The 16,988-nt window shown below is 34.0% G+C and overlaps 1 protein-coding gene across 2 annotated transcripts in view; it reads right to left on the bottom strand.

The window, feature by feature from the left end:
• Window positions 1-16,988, bottom strand: part of Orc4 (origin recognition complex subunit 4) — a 38,526-nt gene that overhangs the window by 15,489 nt on the left and 6,049 nt on the right. The window contains exons 2-8 of one of the 2 annotated variants that reach the window (XM_028769240.1): window positions 12,125-12,192; window positions 9,508-9,584; window positions 8,824-8,914; window positions 7,094-7,169; window positions 6,622-6,707; window positions 3,256-3,304; window positions 900-1,051 (exon numbers count right to left, since the gene is read on the bottom strand). In XM_028769240.1, the coding sequence (XP_028625073.1) occupies window positions 900-1,051; window positions 3,256-3,304; window positions 6,622-6,707; window positions 7,094-7,169; window positions 8,824-8,914; window positions 9,508-9,584; window positions 12,125-12,175 (582 nt within the window). In that variant the 5' untranslated portion in view covers window positions 12,176-12,192. Of the gene's footprint in view, window positions 1-899; window positions 1,052-3,255; window positions 3,305-6,621; window positions 6,708-7,093; window positions 7,170-8,415; window positions 8,450-8,823; window positions 8,915-9,507; window positions 9,585-12,124; window positions 12,193-16,988 lie in introns of those variants that run through there. The other variant, XM_028769241.1, reaches the window with a different exon arrangement.

Genomic DNA, 16,988 nt, shown 5'->3' with positions numbered 1-16,988 from the left:
TGTAGGTCTTAAAGTTCTGCACTTGCAAGTGGGCTGTCATACTCATGCCCTTTAGGTAAAGTAAGTATATTCTGGGGATTTGAACTTTGTCTTAACATTTGACCAGCAGGTCTTAAAGTCACTAAGCCTTCTGCTCAGCCTCATTTCCCTAGCCCTTTCTTTAAAGAAAGAAGTGTTTCTTTTAGCCTGGTAATAGCTTCTAGTTTGGGGGAAAGATAAATACAGAATATCAATGATAAATAAATATAAAAGAATGATCTCAAAGCATATGAAGTATACCAAGATCTTTCTGAGATTCACAATAAGTTAAAGGACAGTCTGAGCAGAGTGAACATCTCTATCAAAACAGTTACTACAGTTCAGTGGGAAAAGTGCTTGCCTACTATGTGTGATGTCCTAGGTTCAGTTCTCAGGATTGGACAAAAACAACAAAAATGATAAGCACAAAAAGACTCATGTAGGTGTCTAAAATTTATTACTTGGAATTCAGGTGAAACCATTTAAAAATCTATGCCACAGCAAGAATTCATTCTACTGCTGATAAAAAAATCTATAGAATTTACGGAGATAAAATCTTAGTAACTTATTCCAAATTATAAAAATAATCTTATATGAGAAAGTAAAATGTATTACCAATTTGTATAGAATATTACGGATATTACATAACCGTTCCTTTACTTGAACAGAGGATAGAAATCTCACTTATTAGTATTTGTTTTATTCCATGACATCACTGGTAGGACTAGAATCATATCTTATAAAATACGTAGCAATCTTTTCTTGTTTACCTCAACTGAAAACAGGATTAATGTATAAAGAACAGATCTCAAAATATTTTAAACTAAATGGCTTATGTCAGTATAATTAAGTTTGAATTTTTCAAATCTACACACACTTACCAATCTACATGTAAGGCCAATAACTGATACTGGTGTCTGTGCAGATTGAGAAATGTCAAAAAGATTATAAAGGAGTGTTTGGTTTTTCTGATGAGTGAAAAGATCAAATTCATCCAGGATGAAGATCACTGGGCAACTGCTAGTCCGGTCACCTAAAAAAAAAAAAATTGAGTTTTAGATTAACAAGAAATTACATCAGATTTTCTTATATTTTTAAAATGTTACATTTCAGTCTAAATTCCAAGTCAACACACATTGGTAAGTTACTCTGGGCAGGGGATTTACACATATAGGCTTACTTATACATAAAAAGTTATCCACAGGACAAAGATGGCCATTGCTGCTGGAAAGCAGTTTATAGTCTAATTACAAGAGTCTAGAAGTTTGATGAAAAAAATTCATAAAAGTATTTTGCAACATAGTGTTATGATTATGTAAATGTAGTAGTTCCTTAATAATTACAATGCTAATTTTTCAATACTATCAAATATCAACACTCTAGGAGTAACTAATGAATGAAAACTGTTTCATAGAAGACATATTTAGCTAGCAGAAATGAAAGATGTACTTTCCCATTTAAGTTTTCTCTACAAACATAAACTAGAATATAAAGTATAGTTAAAAAAAAAACAAAATAAAACAAGAACATCCACTATAATTCTTTTTTAATACAAGTTTTAACATTTCATTCAGGAGGAAATATTCAGTAGGCCTCAATATATTTTCTCTCTACACTGAATGGAAACTTTTGATGGAAACTATTTTAATAGAAAAATAATTAAAACTTTAAGAATACATAATTTACATTTATGTAGGACCTTTCAAGCAAAGAATAAGAGATTTATCCCAATAAGAAAACAAAATGACCTGAGAGTAAAGATATAATTTTGGCAAAAACAAACAAACAAACAAACAACAAAGCACTAAAACCAAACAGAATTAGGAACTAGTACAGAAAAAAGTATTTGTATAATATGGCTATTCACATTGGGGAAAACAGTTTATTCCAAGTCAAATCACTGCATATAAAAATATATCTGTGGCTTTGTTGACATGTACAAGTAATCCCAGCAATCTGGAAGGTAGACACTGGATAATAAGGAGTTTAAGAGTCAGCTTCAGAAATTGATATGCCAAGGTGGGTTAATATCCTTGGGAGGCCTCCCCTTTTTTAAAGAGAAATGGAGGAGAGGACAATCTGGGGAAGGGGAAGGAAGAGGGAAGAACTGGAAAGAGAGGAAGGGGAAATTGCAACTCAGCTGTTACAGAAATAATCAATCAATACACACACACACACACACACACACTCACACACAAGTATGTGTGTATATTAAATCGGAATACTGCTGAGTTTATATTCTTTAAAGGAGAAATAAATACCTTCAAGATAAAATGAATTATGTAAAAATTTAACACTTCTATTTAGTCAACAAGTACAAACAATACTGAAGGCAACAGAGTACAACAAGTTCTATAAATATGTATGAGACAAATATCACCAAAATAGGATGAAGAATCAACAGGAAATAATAATAGTCAGTCAAAACATCAAATGAATGGCCATCACCACAAAGTCAGGCAAATTAAACAAAAATAATTATAGAAACAAAACTGATGCAGATTCTTTTCTATGAGTTAGCCAAAGATAAAATTTTGTAATTGTTTTTGTACTCTGGATAAAAAGTACTCTCAAACATGTTTCAAAGATAATGATGCAATAATTTTTTCAACCCGGTACTTTTTAATCTACAATTCTACCTATTAAAACTTACCAAGAAAAATACATGAATAATCTTTTAAACATTTCTTCCTTGTTATAAAACAAAAGCATATAACTTCTATAGCATGTTTCTATAATAGAATTCAAGACAACCATAATTACCAAGTAACAGGAAAAAAATTATTTTATTCTTGATGTCTGAGACATAGTCTCATTTCTTCCTATCTTGAGTTCCTAAGTGCTGTGATTATAGGTAATTTTAGCTTTTTAAATTTGAATTTATTATTAGTGTGTTGAATGATGTCTTTGTGTACATGCTCTAGTGTGTTATGGTGAATGTGTGGAAGTCAGAAGGCAACCTCACATCTTGGGCTCGAGTAGCAAACTCAGGTTGCCATGCTTGTGTGGCAAGTGCTTATTACATGCTGAGCCATCTCACTGACACCGATTTTATCCCTGAAAAAAATCATATTCTGAGAGAATCATTACAGTGGCCATTAGCTTAATTATTTAATTAAATCATTTAGTTTAATTCCCATACCTTTTTCTTTCTTTTTGCTTATTTTTTGGTAAAAATTTTTAATACTCAAATAATCAGAAAAGACTGAAGTAAAATTAAGTATCCTAAACATGTACCTTTTTGCAAAGCTTCCAGAAGAAATGAAAGGTTTTCCGCAAAGCTTCCCTGCATAACAAAAATAGATAAGATCAGAGTTTAATAAAATAAATAAGGATGACTATTATTTATAAAAAGAACACACCTATGCATCGTTTTTACTAAGAAATTAGACATTGAATAGATACTCAGTTGAATATTTGCATTAATTATCCATAACTTAAATACAAAAGGAGAGAAAGGGAAACAATAAAAACGACAATACTATGTTAAATGTGTGAAGTTTCATATTTTCTGGATAATACTGGTAGAAATGTTAGATAACAATGTAGTTTCTGGAGGATTGCTAGATTCTAAATATAGCTGAGGATTAGAACTATATTCCACTTTGTAGCTTTAAACACAACATATTCCTCCCAGTCTCAAATTAATTTGCACCACCAAAAAAAATTATTATGGATTAAAATCAGATCAAAAAAGAAAAGGGGAATTTGCTTAAAATATTAAACATAAATTGTCTACAAAAGAATGCCTATTTAGGAATTTGTGTTTACCACATTACCTGTTTCTTTGCAATATATCTAAAGTATTTTTGGACAAAACTTAAACATTTTGAGAGAATGTCTGTCTGCATGTGGGTATGTACATGCTGAGTGCAGAGGCCACAGGTATTGGCTCCCTGACCTGGATTTAGAAAACAGTTATGAACCACCTGACACAGGTATTTGTAACCAAACTCAGCTCTTCTGGAAGAGCATTAAGTGCACCTTACTGCTGAATGTATCCATCCTCTCAATCATATATTTTAAGGAAAAAGTCAACTTTAAATTTAAGGAGCTATAAAAAGAGAAACGAAACACAATAGTTTTTTTTTTCTTTTCCAGAAAGAACCTGATATAGCATAAACATGTTTATGTTTTTTTACACTTTTTTTGTGTGTTTGTATAGCACAATGTACATTTGGAGGATAAGTTGCAGGAGTTAATTCTCTCCTTCTACCTTTAAGTGGGTCAAGCTAGGTAGCAAAGTGTGTCCACCTGCAGAGCTGTATCACCAGCCCAGCATGATTTAAGTGCATCCACACACAATAGTCATCATACACTGTGACATAAGTACTACTACCAAGAATGAGGAAACACAATTTACTAACAAGTCACTAACACTGCCTCCGTAGGGATAACCTGTTTGGAAATCAGCAGTCAGTTGCTTATTCAAAGATATTTTGTCTTCTGGTTTTTTCAATAGTCCATTATAGCTCATCATAAAGTATGCACACACTTATTCAAATATATATGAATATATATGAAAAAGTATGTGTGTGTGTGTGTATATATACATGTATATACATACATTTATGTATGCATATGTATGTATATAATATATGTATGTATATATATATACATACATACATACATATATATACATATATATCTGCATGATGTACCTATAAAATATATTTACTCAAAGACTGAGAACACAGTAAAGTTCTGGCTTAAGTGACTTTTGTTCTTCATGTCCAGACTTCACAAACCTATGAGCTCAGGCAAACTAACTAGTCTTTACACCTTAAAGACCTAATCTCCAAAAAAGAGATTATAAGCTAATAATCTTTTAACAGCCATCCCTTGTTATTATGGAGGATTGAATCTCAGACCCCTTTTCATACACAAGAATAAAAAATCTATAACTCATCAATCCTGCTAAATGAAATAGTATAGTATTTACAAATTAATTTCACACCATAGTCCATTACCTCTATATTACTCTCAATACCTTAATAGAGTGTAATACTATCTGTCCTATTTAGTATTTGCCTATTTGATCAAAATCTACACAGATGCAGGAAGAGAAAATCTTGACTGAAGAACTGCTTTCATCAGACTGGCCTATAAGCAAGTTTGTAAGGCACTTTCTCGACTGCTAATTTATATAGGGGGCCCAGCTCACAGTGAGCAGTACTAATCCTGGGCAGATGGGCCTGAGCTGTATAAGAAAGGTAGCTGAGCAAGCAAATAAGCAGAGTTCCTCCATGATTCCAACCCCTGCTCCTGCTTGAGTTCCTGTAATCTGGAAGCAGTTAGCCAGATAATTAACCCCGTTATCACCAGATTGGTTTTGATTACTATATTTATTACAGAAACAGAAAGCAATCTAAAAACATTATCTAGCTATTATTTATTAACTCTAATAGATTATTTAAAACTATAACAACAAAATACGAAGTGTATACAAGTTCAACATAAATGCAATTTTGTTTCCTTGAATATCTTCAGTTTGCTATTGGTTGCATACACAGCTATAAGACCTAAATATATGAAAGATTGACTGTCATGATAACCACAATAGCCATGATTAGAATGACATCATAATACAACTGTCTCTCTCATTAATTTATACAAATATAGTACCAATATATCCATTTAGTAACATTAGAATTAACGCCCCAGATAATTTGGAAATTAAAAGCCACATGGAGTTTAATAGGAATTCTTGTTGAACATAGTATTTATAAAAGGGACATTCTGACTTTATTTCCCAACAGTTTGTAGAGCAGGAAAGGAGAAAATATGGTTGGTTCAACCTTTTGCTGCTAATTTAAAGAATGCAATTCCTAGATACTAGAAGTGCACACAGCTGTGTTCAGATCACTGTAGCTAGAGTAAAGAGCGGTAAGATAGGAATGACAGTACTGCTGGAACAACAGTGGACAGAAAATGGACTCAGGTTATGTGTATCTCATCTGTACATGGAGTCTCTGGATATTAGATTAGGACATGGATTACTCATGTTTTCTTCAGGTCATGTATGTTAACTGTAAACAGTTTAATGAGACATTTCGAACACTTCAAATCATTATGAAGCCCTATCAGTGCTTTAAGACTTCAGCATACTGTAACTGATGGACATGAAATAATAGATATTCATACAGCATATTAGCATCCAGCAGAGTATTTAATCAAGAGGCAGTATACTTCCCTTGTTTAGAATAATCTTGTGAAATACAAAAAATAGGTCTACTTAGTAAAGAATCTGATATTGAGAGACATTCATTGACCTGAGAGTCTAATATTATCACCAGGAAATCAAATCATAGCAACAAATGAGTCAACCCTCTATGCCATTTTTAAATTCAGAATATTACCCAATATGCTCATGCTACTTCACAAGCCTTGATTTAAAAAAAAAACTTTTACTTAAATAAAACATAAAAAAATATAAAAACCACCAAAATAAAAGCTTGATGACTAAATGTATCCTCATACATTAAATCTTTTCCTAACAAATATCTTACATCAATTTCTAATACGTGTGTGTGTACATATATATAACTTTCTAAAACGACTCTCCTAACCTTACAGAAATAAAATATCTGAAATGATACTTACAAAAACTTTATCTCCAACTACATTTTCTAGATTTAATTGTCTTGTGATCTCTTTCAGAGCAATTTTTTCATTTGTCTGCAGCAGTCCTGAAACAGTATAATTAGTGGTGTCTAAATAAAATAAAGCAAGTATTTGATACAGACAATTTTACAAATAAATATATTTTCTAGTGCTTTTAAAAGTTTAACTAGAAAGAATATAATCAGTCTGCTAGTTCATGTTACTTCTTCTAAAAATATGGCAATCAGAGAATCATTCCTTGGAGATGACACTATTTAAGAAAAAAATTGTTTGAAAATATATACTTTTACCCTATACATTTTCCTTTAATTTCTAAAAGCTATTAAACTGGCATACAGTTTTTAATATGTAATATTTAGACAGACTTAAAACACAAATGAATTTATTATCATCATATGCAAACCTAAGTAGCCTACATTGATTCTTAATTGAAAAACAATGATAAACTCACCATTTAAGTGAACTTGTAACACATTTTCACTCACTTCTCCTATTTCCATGAGTTCTTTCAAAGCATGATTTAATAACTAAATATAAAAATATGTAAAATGATTAATATGGAAAAGATAAAATGAAGCTATTCTTTTTCAAAATCATAAATGCTAAGAACAAATACAAACAAATAAATGACTCTATAGCTAAAAGGTTTAAATATATACAACCCACTATGTCTAAGTCTAATGGCAAATCTTAACAATTTACCTAAACTTTTTTTTTTTTTTGGTTTTTCGAGACAAGGTTTCTCTGTGTAACCCGGGCTGTCCTGGAACTTACTCTGTAGACCAGGCCAGCCTCGAACTCAGAAATCCGCCTGCCTCTGCCTCCCAAGTGCTGGGATTAAAGGTGTGCGCCACCACCGCCCGGCTCTACCTAAACTTTTAATAAATGTTGGAAGCAATCCTAAAGCTTTCTCTACATTACAGTTTAAACTATTGTCTTTTGTACTCTTTATATTTCAGTATATTTTACTATTCTGTAACATTTCTCTACCAAGTGTCATTGAAAGCACCTATAACCTAAATAGTTGTAAATGGTTTGTCCTCCACAAAACAATAGGAAAGTTAGTAAAAGGTTACATGCAATCATAAGACTACCAATAATAATTACTATGAAAATGTACTTATACTCAGAAGGTATTATTATATTATAAAATTTATAAATGAGGAAGATTAAGGGAAATGTAAAACACTTCTATTCAAATAAAAAATGGTCCAGGGAAACAGATGTTAAGTGTACATATAAGTAAAGAGAGTAGACAGATTTCACAAAAGGATAGTAAACATTGAAACTAACTTCGGTATAGCTGTGTGGATTTTAAGGACATGGAATTCTACTTTAGATCACAGGTATTCTTGATCTAGAGTCTCTTAAGAAAACAAATTCTCTGTGTACAACTAACTGTCTGACTACTGTAGTAGCTCAGCTGATAAGAAACAATAAAAGCAACCAGAAGGGACAAGATGGTACTTTACTATCTTTGGATCAAGTCAACTCTACTACAGAGAACATCTGTGACTCATACCAACTTTCTCCCTAAAAACACTACTTTCAAAATATTTTTAAAAAGTATTGCATTGTGTGCTGTCTCCTATCTGTTATATTTCACTGACACTTATATTTTATTCGGGAGCCATTTTCTGTTTCAATTCATGAGTCACGCATTAGAAAACATTTCAAATCCTTTAAAGAATAGACATTAGTAAAACTTTCATCTCATCAGTGTATCAAGAGAGTCTGAGCACTCTCCCATTGAACTCACCTATACAGACTTACTTTGATTTGTCCATTACTGTTATGATAGACAGTACAAAGGAACAGAAAATGTCCTAGTAAGCCACAGGGATCTGAGATTTCTGTGTAGCTTAGCCATTTATATAATCTAAATACAGCAAAAAGAAAAGAAAAACTAAAGAATATCTTATTCCATGATTTTCCTCACAAAACAAAATTTAAGCAAAATTCATGCAATTTTAAAGGGAGGAAATAAGTAAAAAGCATGATCAACTCCCATATCACAACTTAATTTTGTAGGATACCTACATGGTTTTTGACATTTAAAAGGAATAGAAAACAAAGAATGTTGCAATATAATGAAATGAAAAACATTTTTAGTGTCATATGATATAAAAAAGTTCAAACGTCTACTAAAGCAATGATAGATGAGAAACTTAAGTCTTTTACCATGGTCTTTCCTGATCCTCGTGGTCCAACAATGAGCACAGAATTACTTTCTCCATAGATAGCAGTTCTTTTGAGTAGCTCAATCAAATGCCTAAAATGATATGGAAAGGCAGAAACAATAAATAAAGGTGAAATAATTTATTGAGTCATTCCTTTAAAAGGCTAAATTAGAAAGTAAATATTAGTTTTACCCTTTTGGCTCTCTAGTCCAAAGGTCTCTTTCCTGTATATAGAAAAATACAGAGAAAAGAACATTGTCCAGTAGAGATTCTCTAGAGGCCAGAAGAGGAAATCCAGGAAAGCTGAATTCATTTCGTTTCATAGTGGGAGAAGGTAAGAGACAATTAAGCTAATTTTTAGGTCCTCTGGGCTTAAGAGAGAATTATTTTTGCTAGCACTTTGGTCATCATCACCTGAACTAGGCACCAGGTGTGAAGTACAAGAATGTCAGAACTCTTTCAATAATAGCAGATAATTGACACAAAAGAAGTATTAGGGACCATATGTCCTTATTAATAACATAGTAAGACACTAAGTACTTTTATGTGTTCATGTTTCACAATATTCAGTTTCTATATGTAAAACATAACTTCAGATAAAGTTTGTGCATGACTAGCCTTTTACAAAACTTGGGAGAGCAAATGAAAATGATTTTATAATAGAGGAGCTGATAGTTAGACTTACTTGTATTGTACTTGTACTCCAAACAGGTTGCTATGTGGACTGTGATGACAAAATCTTTCACGTAAAATTCTTTGCACCTGATAAACATAAGATGAACAGATGTAATAATAAAAATATTACACATCTAATAAAAATGAATGAGAAAGTTTATTTGTAGCAGCCAGGAATTAAATATGAATGGTTCTGGCACCATTTTTCTGAGTTATGAAACTAGATTCTTCATTTATCTATGTATCAATGCACAGGCAATGCGATCTAAAGCAACAGTGCCAGTGCAACCACATAGGCAATGGTCTCTCTAGAGACTAAGACACTGAAAATGTCTTAGCTTAGTCACAATCAGGACCTGCCCTAAAAGTCAGGATTCTACAGAAAACTAAGCTTGGAGATTCATGTAGTTTCAAATATCCATTAGATTCTGAGTACAGAAATACTACAAAAGTATCATTCATGGCTGAAAAGACACTGCAAAAAAGGCAGAAATATAAACTCAAATATCAAACTACAAAACAATACTAGTTCAGCCTACAAGCCAGTATTTAACTATGTGAAAGAAATGACATTTAACTAATCTATAAAGTAGGGAATCAGACCAGGGATGTAGTTCCATGACAGACCTACTGCTTAGTATATATGTTCAGCCCTGGTTTCTGTTACTGTAACTCCAAAAATAAATACATAAATTAAAAAAAGAAAAAACATAAAACCATTACTCCTTTTCTGGATCTGGTGCTAATACAGTAATCACTCAGGGACAATCCTCAGGTAGCTGTCTAAGATCTGAACAAGTGCACTGGAATAAAGACTGCAGGATTATTTGCTTCTCCTAGACTAACAGCTGCCAACAGTCTAAAAGTACCAACGATATAGTGAGGTTTTTTTTTTTTTTTAAACATGTATGAAAGGATAAAGTAAATGACTCATGTTTATTATATTTTAGATGACGCACAAATAATGGGATTAGTGCCAAAGGAGTCAATCAAGTCAACAATAAAAGATCGAGTCTTTTCCAGGTCTAAACATCTAACTAATAGAGCATTAACACTTTTGTGTCAGGCCTATTTTGACGATTAAAGCAGTATTATCTGTAATACAATATAGGAATTATATGGCTAATAGCTGATTCCCATTAATCACTAAAACAGATTATTAGACATCTAAAGAATTATATCTATTCAACCACAAAGTTAATATAATATTAATTGAAAGAACTATTGGACGAACTGTTCACTTCACATACAAAAAACCAGATCTTATCTTTTAAGCAGTAATTTTTCTTAAAAAAGAAAAATGAGGTCAACATTGAGCAGATAGCTCAGTTGATAAATTGTTTGCTGTGCTGAAGCTAAGTTCAGATTCTTAACACCTACATAAAAATGCCGGGCACAGAGAGCTCATGCCTGTAACTTCAGACCTGGAAAGTGGATATTAAGAGAATATGGAGACTGCTGTTCAGTCAGTCTAGCCAATTGACAAGATCTATGTCTAACAAGAGACCTCATTTAATAATATCTTGGAGAATGACAGAGGAGGATACTTAGCAACCATTACTGGCCTGCGGATACATATCTAACATATATACATATATTTAAGGAAAAAAAAAGGTGTTTTAAATCTTTCAAATTTAACATTGCTTTTCAAAAGTAAATGTGGCTGAGGTCAATGCAGATCCATGTTAGGGTAGAATTATCATAGCAATTTTCTATTATAGACTTCATATTGAAAACACACATATCTACACACTTAGCATGCTTAAGATAATATTAAAAATACTCAACAAACTAAGAATTTAAAAAGGCTTGCTCAGATTGGTAAAGGGTATCAGCAAAGTATGGTGAAAGGCTGTTTTCCTTTTGCCATCAGAAGCTTGTAGCTCAGAATAGTACTTTTCTAGCACACTAGCATGCTCAACCCTCTGGGGATATCCCTAGTACTGCCCTTTCCACTGCCATAGCTCTCATTAAATAAAAGTAAGAAAGATAGAAGTCAAGAAAGAAAGAGAGAGAGAGCGCCCATTCAAACTGAAAGGAGAAAATAAAATTTCTATCTAAAGATGACACAACACTGAACATAAAACATTCCAAACTAAACTAAAAAACAATAACTAATGAGTTCAGTGAGACTAAATTATACTAGTATCAACTATAGTTTTATAAATTATGACCTAAACAAAGATGAAATTAAGAAAATAGTTTCATATACAAAAGCATATAAAAGAATAAAAACACTTTAGAATATATTTAACAGAAGCGGTGCAAGTCTTGTATGTGAATATTTAACTAAATTTAAACTAGACTATTTTAGAAAGACATAGTAAAAGTTAGGATTCAACAATCCAAATACAAAGGGTGAGGTTACACAGCACCTCCAGAGATCAAGACCTTAATGGAACAGAAGCCTTCAGTAGCTTCAACAGTAAAAACACAGTGTATCATTTCACATTTAATTTTATAATTTAGAGAGCTTTTTCTACCCATTGAACTTGTAAAGATATCTCCCCTAAAAAAGTGCTAAAGAAAAACAACCAGATTAAAAAGATGATCATTTTTCTGATCACCTTTAGCAAGATTTTGAGATTAAAGAACAGGCTTTTAGATTAAGGAACATACAGACTAACCTGTGAAAGACACTCTGCATATATGGTATTCTTGGTTTTACGACTGCTCATTTTGATTAACTCGAATCCTAAAAAAAAACAAGAAATAAAAATACGGTGAATAAATACTATCTGCTTTATAAGATAATTTAAAAAATACATTTATAGAGTCAAATACAAGTTCTTAAATAAAAAGTGTCTAAAAATTTCAAATGAAAAACCTATAACTGCTTTCATTTGCTCATGAACAAGCTTATTTGGCATTCTCATTGATATGGCTCTCCTGATAATTCCTCTGTTCCCCTTCTCCATAAATGTACAACTCAAATACTTTTCTTTCATACAAAATGTTTCTCCTACCCATCCATCCACTGGAATCATTTTTTACAGGACATCTTCCATTTTTTTGTTCTATTCAAGCACACCACACAACTTACACACTAACATTTAATTAATATCTTAGTTCAAGAAACACAGTATATGGATGAATAAAATGACAGAGACTACCCAGGAATTCAGCAAAGAGAAATACATATTGAAGACAGAATAAGTTTAAATTAGGATAGAACTGAAAAACTTAAATGCCAAAAAGAAAACCAAGGGAAAGTCTTTCTAGTAGAATAGAACAGAAAAAAAACCACATAGTATCAAAACTTAATTAAGACTTGGATGATTCCAGCAAAGAAAATGAGGGGATCGGGGAATGGTGATATCATACTAGAACAGCAGAACATCATGAAAAGATCTAATCTTAAATTGTAGACATAGGTGAAAGAAAAGAACTCAAAAGAAGTAGAATACATCAGATCAAAACACAAACAAAAGACATTATAGAAAATTCCTCCAAATTAAGGAAAGATATACAGACATAAGAAGTATACAGAACACCAAATAATACTAGAAAAGAGGTCCCTATCTCATATTATGGTTAAAACATTAAATAAACAGAACAAAGAGAGGGTACTTGAAGAAACAAACAAATCAAAACAACCACAAGTTAACTATGATGGAAATATACCACAATAATCAATGAAAACTTTTAAAGCCAAAAGAAAAGAATATGGATGTCATCTTATATACTGTAACCACCAAAACTACCTAAAATAGTTGAAGTAGAAAGAAAAGTTTTCAGTGAATGAAGCAAGCTAAAATAATTCACATCCTAAGTCCAATTAGACAACTGTAGGTTGTTGTCAAGATGTAAGTTTTACTGGACACTTAGGGATAGTGTATTAGTCTTAGCACTTGTGCTAATATTACTGGTATCCTGCTCAGAAAGTCAGTCTCTGTGCCTATAAATTTAAGCCTCTTCTCACTCTCTATCAGAATCAGGGTTGTTTGATCTTATGCTGGGGTCCTTGATACATTTGGGGTTGAGTTTGGTGTGTGTTGATAAATATGTATCTATTTGCATTATTCTATATTCAGCCATTAAGTTTGACCAGCACATATGCTGTATTTTCTCCAATGTTGTATTATTAGCTTCTTTGTTAAAAATAAGTTGTCTATAGTTGTATGTACTTAGAAATGGGTCTTAAATTTGACTTCACTGGTCAATGTGTCTGCTTTCATGCCAATACCATACTGTTTGTACTACCTGAAATCTGTGATGATGATACCTCCAGTATTTTTTTTTTTTTTAATTCAGGATTGTTTTGACTATCCTGTTTGTAGGAGTGTGTATGCGCTTCCGTATGAGGCAGAAAATTGTTAATTTAATTTCTGTGAAGAATTGTGTTGGAATTTAGATGAGGACTGTGTTGAATCTGTAGATGGCTTTGGGTAGAATAGCAATTTTCACTATCATAATCTTTTTTTTCTTTCTTTTTTTTTTTTATTGGATGATTTATTTACATTTCCTATGTTGTCCCCCTACCCCATCCCCCACCACCCCCTGGGAACCCCCAATCCCCTCGCCCCTCCTCCTTCTTCTCTGTGGATGTAACCTCTATCTACACCCCCCCACTCCCACCTCCCCACCCTCAAAATTCCCACCCCCTGGGGCATCCAGCCTTCATGAGGTCAAGGTTCTCTTCTTCCACCTATGCCCAGCAGGGCCCTCCACTTTTACATATTCAGCTGAAGCCCTGGATCCCCCCCTAAGTGCTCCCAGGCTGGTGGTTTAGACCCTGGGAGCTGTGGTTGGTTGGTATTGTTGCTCTCCTCATAATCTTAACAATCTATGAGCATGAAGATCCTTTGATCTTCTGGAGTCTTTCTTCTTCAATTTCTTTCATCAGTGTCTTATTACACAACTTGTTCAGTTAAAATTTCTTAACTGTGCTGATAGTACTACGAAAGCCAAAGATTTAATGAAAATCCCAAGAGCAAACAGGAGAAATCATCTTTTGAATTATTGGCCAGGGCCTTCTAGGAGATTCTCAAAACAAACATCCTACTGCTGTTTTTCTTGGTGATGCCAGGAGGCAGAAGGCCCTGAGGAAGAAACAGGGCTCAGAGAGCTCTGAGCTTGAATTGACCCGAATATCCTTTCCCTGGTGACTAGTATTCATAGTACCAGAAGGTGCCATGCAAGATTCCAAAGGAGGGAACAACCAACAGTTCTACCCAGCTATGACACCTATGAACTGTGTCAATGACCAGCACGGCCTAATAACTCTACAAGTGCAGTAGTGTCACACATATTTTGGTGGTTACCATCTAACTAGCTCTCTAACCAGACTTAAGACTCACTCAACAAAGGGAAACCATTCCTAGTACTAGAAACCTAGTAACTATGCAGATATAGTGAAGGATATATAATCATTAATTTAATAAACCAGCTGTCTTAGTTACAGTTTCCATTGCTAAAAAGAAACACCATGACCAAGGCAATTCTTATAAAGAACAACATTTAATTGGGGCTGGCTTACAGGTTCAGTCCATTATTATCAAGGTGGGAGCATGGCAGCATCCATGCTGGCATGGCATGGAAGGAGTTGAGAGTTCTACATCTTGATCTGACTGCATCCAGGAGAACAGTCTTCCAAGGAGCTAGGAGGAGGCTCAAAGCCCCACCCCCATAGTGATATACTTCCTCCAACAAGGCCACACCTCCTAACAGTGCCACTTCCTAGTGAAGTATATTCAAACCACCATACCAACAGAATCCCTAACAATCTAAACGCTTGTTTTTATTCCCAAAGATAAGAATAGTTTTCACAACTCGTTAAGCCTGTGTACCCAGATCGTGGCCTACGATGAGCCTAGGACTGGTGTGGAATCAGCTTGGCTCCAAGTGAGTGCCAAACATATGGAGGGGCCAATCTAGATACCTCATTAGTATGGAGAGGTTTTTATGCTCCATGACCAGTTATCATGGTCCTCTTAGTGGGGTATAGTAGTGTGACGTGCTCCAGGATAGGAACCTGGTTAGGAGCCAGTTCAAACTCCTGCCATTCTCATACTTGCCAGTTCTTCTGTCTGCTCCACAAAATTTCACTTTGAATCATCTGGAGACTACAACTATAGAAAATCATAACCAATCAAAATACAGAGTTGTGAAGCCCAGTTCCAATTAATACACATATAAAATATTCCAGGAACCTAAGAGAGGTGGAAAGATTGTAAGATCCAAACTATCAGGGAGTCTGCTGTAACACTGTCTCCTAGTAACATCAGAAGCTATAACCATAAAATCTAACCAACAAGACTGTCCAAACGGAAACTGAATTAGGATGACACCAATGGACATTCCAAACTGGACTTCGAAAGGCCAACAAGGCCTCAACACTACACAAAGAAATATAGTTAACTCTACTAGTTAACTATAAAGTTAACTAGTTGCCAGTGGGAGAGATGATTACAGTGGTTTGAATAAGAATGGCACTATCAACTCATAAAGGTGTGGCCTTGTTAAAGGAAATCTGTCACTGAGTGGGTTGGCTTTGAGGTTTCAAAAGTCCAGGTCAGGCCCGCGCTCGCACCTGCGCTCGTGCTCATGCTCTCTTGCTCCTGTTCTCTCTCTCTGTCTCTCTCTCTCTCTCTCTCTCTCTCTCTCTCTCTCTCTCTCTCTCCTTCCCTCCCTCCCTCCCTCTCTCCCCCCCTCCCCCTCCCTCCTTCCCCCCCATCTCCTCTCTCTTAACTTCTTAGCCTGTGGATTAATATGTAGTGCTTAGCTACTGTTCTGGACTGCCATGATAAAAATGGGGTAAATTTCTGTGATTGTAAGGAAGCCCCCAATTAAATGCTTTCTTTTTTAAATATTGCCTTGGTTATGGTGTCTCATCACAGTAACAGTAACCCTAACAAAGACAGTAGTCTTCCCCAGGTAGGGGCATACTAAATGGTCATCCAGTGCCAAATGGTTAACCTTAAAAACATAAATACAAGTAACATTTTTATGGACCCAACAGGCTATATTTAGGGACATACATGTATGCACTAAGAATTAGTGAAAAAACAAAAGACGCCATGAATTTGGCGGAGGATTGGAAAGGGTATATGGGAGGCTTTGGAGGGAGGAAAGGGAGAAATGGTGTAACTAAATTATAATCTCAATAAGAAACAAAAAAAGAAAGAAAATTCGAATACTCTGAAAGCAATTGTTAGTGCAAGAGTACTAAGGTAACAAGGTAAAGAATTTCTTCCTACATGGAGAAGCACTGGCAGATACTTAAGATCTCAATGTAATAGAGCAAGAGCAGAAACTAGATTAAAGATGGTTTCAAGTCACTGCTGAAAGCTCTCAGTGTAAAGACATCAGCCAGGCGTGGTGGCATACACCTTACTTCCATCACTAGGTAGGCTGAAGCAGGTGGATCCCTGAACTTAAGGATAGCCTGGTCTTCAGAGGGACTTCCAGGATAGCCAAGGCTACAGAGAAACTCGTCTTGAAAAACCAAAACCAAACCAAACCAAGAACTAAACAACTAAACAAACAAAC

The sequence above is a fragment of the Grammomys surdaster genome, unplaced genomic scaffold (assembly GCF_004785775.1).
Source record: "Grammomys surdaster isolate TR1022 unplaced genomic scaffold, NIH_TR_1.0 191, whole genome shotgun sequence".
NCBI classification, from domain to species: Eukaryota; Metazoa; Chordata; class Mammalia; order Rodentia; family Muridae; genus Grammomys; species Grammomys surdaster.
The sequence above is the reverse complement of the archived record's forward strand: the minus strand, read 5'-3'. Positions and strand labels throughout refer to the sequence as shown.